The 10,753-nt window shown below is 43.2% G+C and overlaps 1 protein-coding gene across 1 annotated transcript in view; it reads left to right on the top strand.

The window, feature by feature from the left end:
* LOC103602312 (pre-mRNA-splicing factor CWC25 homolog) overlaps window positions 1-10,515 on the top strand; it is an 18,521-nt gene extending 8,006 nt beyond the window's left edge. The window contains exons 3-8 of the mRNA XM_008586725.1: window positions 4,221-4,457; window positions 7,062-7,131; window positions 8,313-8,440; window positions 9,099-9,162; window positions 9,678-9,868; window positions 10,413-10,515. Of these exons, the coding sequence (XP_008584947.1) occupies window positions 4,221-4,457; window positions 7,062-7,131; window positions 8,313-8,440; window positions 9,099-9,162; window positions 9,678-9,868; window positions 10,413-10,515 (793 nt within the window). The remainder of the gene's footprint in view (window positions 1-4,220; window positions 4,458-7,061; window positions 7,132-8,312; window positions 8,441-9,098; window positions 9,163-9,677; window positions 9,869-10,412) is intronic.
* Window positions 10,516-10,753: the final 238 nt, after the last annotated feature.

Genomic DNA, 10,753 nt, shown 5'->3' with positions numbered 1-10,753 from the left:
TCTTTTTCTTCTTGCCCCAGGAGCTTCTTATGTTTGCGTAACGCAATGGACAAAACCAGGCAGAGAAGTCCACAAGGAAATGATAGCCATGGTTCACTGTGATTAGCCCCTTGGTTCATCATCTTCTAAGCATTTATTATATTTTTAAAAATGCTGTTAGGCATTTATTTTGGTAACAAATGCAATGCAAGTGTGAATAAATTAATGTATTACTTTTTCACACACATTCTGCGCCCCCACCCCCCCATGTTCCTTTAAATCGAAAAAAGTGCTAAATGTCTCTCATGGCCTATTTGGCCATAGTTGCCCCATCTGTGGGTTTTTGGGTTTTTTGTGGTTTTTTTAGAGGGTTTTTTTTGTTTGTTTATTTTTGGCGGCTGGCTGGTCTACCTATGTTTTTTTTATTGTTTGGTTTTTTTCTTTTCTTTTTTATTCTTTTATTGTTCTTTTTTTCCTTTCTTTTTTGCAAATGTGGTTTTTAAAGCAGACTATAACTTGGTCTCCTGAAATCCGTCTTGGACTGCAGCTACTAAAGAAGTCCTATTGATATTGTCGATAGTTTCCAAAAGGTGAGGATGAGGATGGTAACTGGATTAAAGGCTAGTGTAAAGGGTCTTCAGCAAACTGAGAACCACTGGGAAACTGCACAGAGGCAAATCTTATCAACAGGATACCAGTTTCTTCAATTAAACCTAGGAGAATACCACCCCTCGTGGCTGACCCTACAACCATGGCCACTGGGCCATTTCTTGCTGCCAGTATGGCTCCTGTTAAGGCACCACTGGTGATGGAGTTCCAGGCTCTTATTTCCCTTTGACCTGAACCATACTGCAGTTAGTCATGGGAAGTGGACCTCCCCACACTGCAAAGCTATCTCCTCCTTGTGGAGCCTTGATTTTAATATCTATCAAGAGTTCCGGTCAGGGCTGAGCCCGTCGCATACTCGGGAGAGTGCGGCGCTGGGAGCGCAGCGGCGCTGGGAGTGCAGCAGCGCTCCCGCTGCGGGTTCAGATCCTATATAGGGATGACCTGTGCGCTCACAACGCTCACTGGCTGAGCGCGGTGCAGCCGGTCTCCAAAAAAAGGGCAAAAAAAAAAAAAAAAGAGTTCCGGTCAAGATGGCATAATAGATGGTCCCCAGTGTCACTCTCCCACAAATCAACCAATTTACAACTATGAAAATGTAATGACAGCCAAGCTTGAGCCACTAGAGCTCAGGGGAAGAAGAGGAGAGACCTACAGAGTTCATGAAGGCGGGAGAAGCCACAGTGAGAGAAAGAAACTGCTCAGAGTGTTTCAGGCCATGGGCGCTTTAAGGCTAGAGCTGCTGAGCACATGGAGCAGGAGCAGCAGAAGCCACAGCTGTGGCCTTTGGATGGAGTTGCTTGGAGGCGGCACGGGAGAAGAGGGCCTTGGTGGCCCCCAGGACAGCAAGACCACTTATAGGGTTCCAGTGGACCCATACAGGAGCGAGGAGCCAGAACAACTGAAAAAAGGAGCTGGTGAGTCATTGCAAGGGACCAGCACAGGGCCATCCCATGGGAAGTGTTTGGAGCATCAGGAATACAGAATTGAATGGGGTGCAGTTTGATGAAAAGACTCAGGCCCAGATCAGAGTTTCTTTCTTTTTTTAAAAAAAGATGACCGGTAAGGGGATCTTAACCCTTGGCACAGTTTGATGAAAAGACTCAGGCCCAGATCAGAGTTTCTTTCTTTTTTTAAAAAAAGATGACTGGTAAGGGGATCTTAACCCTTGGCATGGTGTTGTCAGCACCACGCTCAGCCAGTGAGCTAACCGGCCATCCCTATATAGGATCTGAAACCCGTGGCCTTGGTGTTATCAGCACCTCGCTCTCCCGAGTGAGCCATGGGCTGGCCCTCCCGATCAGTTTCTACACAACCCAGGGGCACCAGGTCTCTGTAGAGCCAGAAGTACCTGTAAGGTCAACCATTAAACCCTGAGCTGCACAAAAACCCTTCCATAGGGAAACAGCAGCAAAGCAGCAATTTAGCTCAACCACACAACGGCAAGTACTGGTTCCCACAGGAAGTTGCCCCATTTTAGAAGTAAGCAAAGGACAAAAAATTAGTTCCTGCCCAGGCATGCCACCAGCGCCTTGGGCCCCACCAGGGGACTTGAGGCATGGAGCTAGGGACCGGACCTCCCACCCACAACCAGGCACACTGCCAGGGCCTCGAGGCCCACCAGGGGGCCTGAGGCATAGAGCCAGAGACCGGACCCCCCCAACAATCAGGCACAACACCAGTGCCAAGGAGCATGCCAAAAACATCACCTCCATGTGGGTGGCCCACCACAGCCACCACAGTAACTATGGCTGCCACAAAAGTGGCTAGACATCACAACCACCACACAGATGGTCTACCAGCCACTGGAGTGCATTGACACAAAGAAAGTCACCAGCAGAGACCAAAGAAAAGAAGAGGATGTCTCTCTCCATAAAGTCCATTCCAGAGTGACAGAAGAGCATCTGCTCTGTGATAATATTGGGGGACCTGAACACACCTCTCAGTATTGGACAGATCAGCTAGGCAACAAGTGAACAGAGTAACCGGTACTCTTTCAGAGGGAGAGAAGAAACATAGGGCTATCAGTGGCGGCAGGGGGAGAGAGGGATAGGGAGAAATTAGACAAGGGGCATAAAGAATAAGTACAATTTGTAACAATATACATACTGGTAATATTGATTGGATCAACATATGTCAACATTGAATCCCAAAAATACATATAATCAATTATGATTCGATAAAAAAAAAGATAAAAAATAAAAATCTATAAGCACTGGGGAAAAAAAAAAATAGCTGTCAAACTCCCTCCTGGTCTGTGGTTTACTTATACTGTGGTACTCATTGTAAAGGGCCCACCACAGCCTTCCACACCTTGCCAGGATGTGACTCTCCTACACGCTCCTCCATCTTGACACCAGTGGGGTGAGTGGTGCTGGGCAAGCCAGATGGAGCCTAACCCAACAGCCTACGATCAGTTCTTAACGTATAGACTATAGAGTTTCTCAAACCGATTCTTTTAATAGGAAAAAAAATTGTTAAGGCTTATGGCCCTCCAGTGTTGGTTTAAATTAGTCTTACTAAAAAATGTCCAAATATGCAACTAAGAAGACATTTTTTTTTTTTTCCTTTTTGTCTTTTTTCATGTCCGGCAACGGACCGCAACCCTCAGTGTCACGCCCGTACCGGACCGGGACCGGCAACGGGATTGCAGCCCTCGGTGCTGCGCCCGCCCCTCGCTCAGCCAGTGAGCGGGAACTGGTCTGTATGTGGGATCCGAACCCTCGGCGGGAGCGCCACCGCACTCCCAAGCCGCGCACTGTATCAGTGCGCCACCAGGCCGGCCCCATAAGAAGACATTTTTTATGTTCATAGTTGTTATATAACCTCGAAACAAAAGCAAATATACAAATTAAACAGAAAAAAGTTATACTCAAAAAACATTGAAGTTAATGTTGTAGATAGTATTGTTTTGATGAAACCACTTTGCTGCTTGCTGTGTGAATGTGGTATTGGCTGCTTCAACATGTGCTCTTATGATTTTAACATGCCTTTACTGTCTGCTGTGTGAGGGCTCCATTTTCCCATCATTTTTCTCTCCCAGAGCCACCGGGAAATATTTGTTTGTTATGATACTAGAACATAATTTGGCCCCTCTCATTTGGCTTACAAGCATCACTTACTAATTAGACTCTGTTATTTTCTCATTATCCCCCCAAATATGTAGTAAGAACTAAAATCTGCCAATAATGTGCCAATAAGCACCAAAAGGCACAGTAAATACAACTGCATATGTGGTCACTGAAATTGTTCTTGTGATAAAATGATAACATGGAATATGCATATTGTTTTAGATTGTCTTTGAAGTAAATGTTTAATTTAATATAAATACTTTGTAAAGGAGACTTGAGAAGCCCTGAGCAGAGATCAGTGCCCCAGACTGAGGAACACTGTTTTTCTTCATTAATTGCTTTACGTTGGTGAAGATTCTCTACTCAATCATAAGCTCCATGAGGGCAAGTGCTATTTCTTCGTGTCTGCCACCTGATGTACAGTGTTTAGCCCATGGTAGGTGCCTATAGAATGAGTACTGCTCTGACCAGCTGTGGTTCTCTATCCCTTGTGTTCAGATTTTGCATGTAGGTTTGCAGGAATCTACATTTTCTTTGATTGTATTTTTTCTTTCCTTGAACCAGAAAAAAAGAAGAAAAATTGGACTGGATGTACCAGGGCCCTGGTGGCATGGTGAACCGTGATGAGTACCTGCTGGGGCGTCCTATTGACAAATATGTTTTTGAGAAGATGGAGGAGAAGGAGGCAGGCTGTTCTTCTGAGACAGGACTCCTCCCAGGCTCTATTTTTGCCCCATCGGGTGCCAATTCCCTTCTTGACATGGCCAGCAAAATCCGGGAGGACCCACTCTTCATAATCAGGTACTGATGAGGGGATGGGAAGGGGGTTTGTTACAGAGATGCTGTGAGACTCTGCTAAGGCCATTGGTTCTCTCTCCCTGCAGTTGGTTTCCCCTTGGCTTTTATCTGCCATGTAAAAGGATTTGTCTCCATTTGGGCTTCCTGATGTTAGGAAGGAGACTCCATTAAGGGTGCCTGATCTAGGAAAGATACTGGTAAATGGACTAGACCATCCTAGATTTATTCATTTATCTTTGTCCCTTAAACAAAAATAGGAGATAGAAGTAAGGTGAGGAAGATTGGCAGCTTCTTGGAAATGTGGAGATATGTATAGAGTTGGCTAGGTGAGTGAACAGGCCTTCTTACTCCCACCTCTTTTTGGGAGGCAGGCAACAGAACCCTTTAAAAAGAAACTTTAGGATCTTACTTTTAAACCCTAGTATGTAATAGATAAAAGTAGATCTGCGTTTTAGGCGCTAAATGTGATCATCCTGTGCATATTATTATTTGTTTTGGTTTAATTTGCATTCTTTTATTTCTAGTGTGTAAGATTGAACATTGAAAATGTTTATTTACTCTTTTTTCCTTTTGCAAATTCTCTTTAAAGTTATTCATTCATTCATTCATTCATTTTGGCAGCTGGCCAGTACAAGAATCAGGCCCTGCACCTTGGTGTTATCAGCACCATTATTTAACCAACTGAGCTAACCAGACAGCCCCTGAAGCTATTTATTTATTAAAGATACTGTATATTTTGCAAATATTTTGTCCCATTTTGTTAGCGTCTTAATTTATTGTGGTAAAATATGCATTATGTAAAATTTACCATTTTAATCATTTTTAAGTGTACAGTTCAGTGGTATTAAGTATAGTCACATTGCTGTGTAATCACCACCACCATTCATCTCCAGAACTCTTTCATCCCTGTGCACTGAAACTCTATATCCAGTAAACAACAGCTCTTCATTCCCTCTTCCCCCCTGCCCAGCCCCTGGCAATCACCATTCTACTTTCTGTTATTCTGAGTTTGACTAGTTTAGTTACCTCATATAAATAAAATCATACAATTTTGTCTTTTTGTGACTGATTTATTTCACTTAGCATGATGTCCTCAAGATTCATTCATGTTGAAGCATGTGTCAGAATTTCCTTACATTTTAAAAAAAATTGTGGTAAAATACACATAATTTACTAAATCTCTTTTTGGGGGGGTGAGGGCAGCTGGCTGGTATAGGGATCAAACCCTGGACCTTGGTGTTATTAGCACCACGCTCCAACCAACTGAGCTAACTGGCCAGCCCTTAACCATTTTAAGTGTACAGTTGAGTAGTGTTAAGTATATTCACATTATTGTGAAACAGATCTCCAAAACTTTTCATCTTCCAAAACTGAAACTTCATACCCATTAAACAACTCCCCATTTCCCTTTCCCCCCAGCCCCTGGTAACCACCATTCTACTTTTTGTTTCCATGAGTTTGACTGCTCTAGATACCTCACATAAGTGAAATTATACAATATTTGTCTTTTTGTAACTGGCTTATTTCACTTAGCATAATGTCTTCAGGGTTCATCCACGTTGAAACATGTCAGAATTTACTTTTTTGGAAGGCTGAATAATATGTATAATACCGTATTTTGCTTATCCATTCATCCATCAGTGGACATTTGGCCATTGTGAATAATGCTGCTATGAACATTATTAGCATACAAATATTGTGCATATTATTTTATAAACTTCTTTTTTTAACCCAGTCATACATATGAGTATTGAACATGTTTCTGTGTCACTATGTTTCTATAACGTTATTAATGTCTATATTTTATGGATATGCCATAATGTGTTGATATTCTCTTGTTGGTTCTCTAACTTGTTTCCAAATTTTCATTGTTATAATATGAACAACTTTAGTGACCTTCCTTGATTATTTTCTTTCTTTTTTTTTTTTTTTTAAAAAGATGACTGGTAAGGGGATCTTAACCCTTGACTTGGTGTTGTCAGCACCACGCTCAGCCAGTGAGCCAACCGGCCATCCCTATATGGGATCCGAACCCGGGGCCTTGGTGCTATCAGCACCGCACTCTCCCTAGTGAGCCACGGGCCGGCCCGATTATTTTCTTACAGTAACAAATTCTTACGGTAAAATTTGTGAGATCAAAGAGTATGTTCAGGCTGTGATAAGTGTTGCCAAATTGTCCTCCAGGAAGGATGACCAATTTACCTCCTGTGAACAGTGTATGAGAGTAAGCGATGTATTTATTTCCTAGATGGTTATCATGCTAAATAATGGAGGTAGTTTTTGAAATGTTGCAACCAATTGATACACAGGATGACACCCATTTACTTGATCAGTTGGGAAGCCTTGAGCATGAAGCCTAACAAGAAACAGACCAAACTCACTGTCTTGCATAGCAGTACACCAATGTAGACTTTCCCTACAATATGCAATCTCTTACCTAGATATGAGGGAGATTTCTGGCATCCACACCATTGTGTAGATTTTAACAGAGGGCCTGTCTGCATACATTTGGAAAAAAGGTTGCTGCATAGAATTTGGAAAATAGAATGACTTAATCCCCTTTCCAAAAGAAATAGTCATGATTTTTATAATTTCCTGTCTATTTAGGAAGAAGGAAGAGGAGAAGAAAAGAGAGGTATTGAATAATCCCGTGAAAATGAAGAAAATCAAAGAGTTGGTAAGTAGTGCATCAAATAAGCACCAGGAGTATCTTTTAGCTACTTAACATGAGAACTTCTCTCTATTTACTCTTTTTTTTTTTTTTTTTTTTTAAAGATGACCGGTAAGGGATCTCAACCCTTGACTTGGTGTTGTCAGCACCATGCTCAGCCAGTGAGCAAACCAGCCATCCCTATGTGGGATCCGAACCCGTGGCCTTAGTGTTATCAGCACTGCACTCTCCCAAGTGAACCATGGGCCGGCCCTCTCTCTATTTACTCTTAATGTTATGAGAGGGGAAACAGAATTTTTTAAGAATATTTTTGTGTTTTAGAGACCATCTCCTGGTGATTTTATACAGTTGTAATTTATTAAGGTTAATCAAGCTTTATTTTTTCTTTTGCTTTTAATTGGAAAAAGCACCATGTGAGGTCACTTTTCCCAACAACGAGGGGTATGGGAGATCCCTGTGGAAAGCATAATCATGCAGTGTGTTCAAGAGATCAGAGTGTGTCCTTGATTGTGGTATAAAGCTGCTAGGGCCCATTTATCATTCATGTGACATATTATGCAATGTTTTCTTGGATCAATTGGTAAGGAAAATTAAAGATTGACCTTGCAGTCCCTGATTGCTTTCAATGGAGGTGGAGTTGTTTTGACATAGAATGGAAACTCCTAGACAGTGGTTCTGGGGATTGTTTAAAATGCAAATTCCTTGGGCCAGCCCAGTGGCGCACTGCTGCAGTGCGCTGCTTGGGAGCGCAGCGACACTCCCGCTGAGGGTTCGGATCCCACATACAGACCTGCCGCTCACTGGCTGAGCGAGGGGCGGGCGCAACACCGAGGGTTGCGATCCCGTTGCCAGTCCCAGTCCGGTACGGGCGTGACACTGAGGGTTGCGATCTGTTGCCGGTCACGAAAAAAGACAAAAAGAAAAAAAAAAAATAATAATAAATAAATAAAATGCAAATTCCTTGCCTGACCTACCATTGATTCTGTTTAGTAGTAAAGGATGCGTTTATGTGCAACCAGTGTAAGACTCTCCCCCGACCCCCTTTGTTGACAGGAAACCCCTGATAATGTCCTGGACCTCTGCAGACCCAGAGGCATGGAGTCTGTTTGTGCATGACCCAGTCCTCCCACAGGGGACCAACAGGGGTCACAGTAATCTTGTGTGGTTATGTTCTGGGCATTTTCTAGTTGCAAATGAGTCTGGAAAAAAAGGAGAAGAAGAAAAAGAAAGATAAGAAAAAGAAGCACAAGAAGCACAAGCACCGAAGCTTGAGTAGCGATCGTTCCAGCAGTGAGGATGAGCACAGCCGGGGGAGGTGAGCATGTGGAGGCCAGCCTCCCTCACCATTGGTTCTCTTGCTCATTCACTCATTCATTCCACAGGTGTGAACTGAGCACCTGCTCTATGCCAGCAACTGCCAGCTACTGGGTTTTCAGTGGTGAACACTTGGACATGGGCCCTGTGCCCACAGAGCTTGCCATTTAGCACTAGAATTTCTTGGAGATGTGGATGGGTCTCTTGGCATGCTGCTGGAGAGAGACCCCTACTAGAGCTGATGTTAGGCTTGGAGGTATTAGGTCAGACATCCTAGATGTGACTTTCATTTCAACTTACGATTCCTCTAGGACTCAAGTGGGATTTATGTAGGCTTTTTTTTTTTTTTAATGGTTTAATTGGCCCATTCTGCGTGTCTACCCTGTGGGAGCAGCGAGCTCTGTTGCAGCAGGAGGTAAGAAGAGAATGTGTTCGGGTGTGGGGGCTATGAAGCTAGGCCTACGGTATTTCACAGGAAAAACTTGACTGTGCTGATGCATCTCTAGCAAACACAGTCCAAATAGAGAAACACTCTGCCAAGTAATAGCTGGGAGGTGGGAAAGGTCGCTTGGAAGCAGGAAGCAGGTCTCAGCATGAGATTTAAACTGCATCTTTATGCGTTTTCTTTTTCAATGAGTGTGTGTGTTTTAATCTCTTAGATCTCAAAAGAAGATGGCAAATTCTACCCCTGTTTTATCCAAAGTCCCCGGATATGGCTTACAGGTAGGGATATGGGTTTCTTGAGGGGAGTGACTGTGGATAGCAGGCAGTTTGGGCATAAAGCCTGGGATTGCTGGGGGGCAGGACCATTCCTTATCCCTGGGCCTCTTACTGCGGCTGAGGGCCCTCTGAGCAGAGGCTAAAACCATCAATGGAGCATTTAGGCATTCTGCTCATCCCTCTGCAAATAATTTACATGAAATGCACACATTTTAGATACATTTTTGACACATGTACATCCCTCTGTATTTATAACCTTAGGTTCTGTCCTCCATGCTTCTGCCTCTTGCTCTGTAGTGAAGAGCCACGCCATGTGTATTCTTTTAAAGGATTCTAAAGATAACTTTCCTCAGTTTGTATGGTTCTCTTGATAATTCTGTGTGATAGGATTGGTGTGCCCAGTTGGCTCCTTACAGAACCTCATTGCTTATTCATTTCCTGTTTCACTGCATTTTCTCCTGAACCACTGGATTTTCCTATGAATAGCTTCTTTTCTCTTTTTTTCTTTAATGGTATAGGTCAGGGACTCTGACCGTAACCAGAGACTGCAGGGTCCTCTGATGGGCAAGCAAAAGGGAGACCATGGGAGGAGGAACCATTCCAGGTCCAGAAGCTCTTCCCACTCACCCTCCAGACGTGCCAGCAGGAAGAGCACCAGGGAAGCAGGGGCTCAGGACAGGAGGTCACGATCCCCAAGGCCCAGCAAACCGTGAGTGTGGGAATTCACTTGGAAATAACCTAGGACTGTGGGGGCTTGGTCATAGCAGGTGCTAATTGTATTTGCTTTTGGTTGGTGATGTCTGTCCATCGACTTTCCTAAATGTCTTTGCTTTGCTATTTTCTTTACATCATTTTTTTTTAATGTAAAGCTCAGTCCCCTAGAACCACATATTTGTAGGTATGTATTGTGCTAGTGGAATTGCTGGCGTGAGTTTAATATCAAATCTTTTGTTTTTGCTGTTGTTGTTTTGCTATTTTATTTATTTATTTATTTTTGGTGGCTGGCCAGTATGTGGATCCAACCCTTGACCTTGGTGTTATTAACACCACACTCTAACCAAGTGAGCTAACCAGCCAGCCCCTAATATCAAGTCTTATGTATCCCTGTGCCTTTATTTTTCTTCCACTTTGCCCTCTCTTCTGTTGGATTATAGTTCTAAGATAATTAGCTCATCTCTCGTTGTTTGAGGGATTATTATAAACCCCTATATTGAAAAGGCTTTTCCCCTCTTTGCCCTCCGTGTCCATTACAGGCACAACTCTAAGGTAAACAGAAGAGAGAGAGGCGAAACTAAGAGCCCATCACCTAAAAAAGAGGTCTACCAAAGGCGGCACACTGCTGGATATACCAGGTAAGTCAGGAGCCCAGTAGATTAACTTCAGTTTCTGCAGGCTGAGTCTGAATGTGGCTCAAACCACGGCACATGGGTAACTGATGCTACCTCTTTGCCAAACCAACTTTTATTTATCTTGTTTACTTTTAACGGTTTTTTTCCCCCCACCCAAGATGAGGCACATTGAAAGAACGAAGTAAATAGTTTTGACTTTTTAGAAATAATTGATTTTTTTTTTTTTAAGATGACCGGTAAGGGGA

The sequence above is a fragment of the Galeopterus variegatus genome, unplaced genomic scaffold, assembly GCF_000696425.1.
Source record: "Galeopterus variegatus unplaced genomic scaffold, G_variegatus-3.0.2 Scaffold4089, whole genome shotgun sequence".
NCBI classification, from domain to species: Eukaryota; Metazoa; Chordata; class Mammalia; order Dermoptera; family Cynocephalidae; genus Galeopterus; species Galeopterus variegatus.
This window is presented reverse-complemented; position numbering and strand designations above follow the sequence as displayed.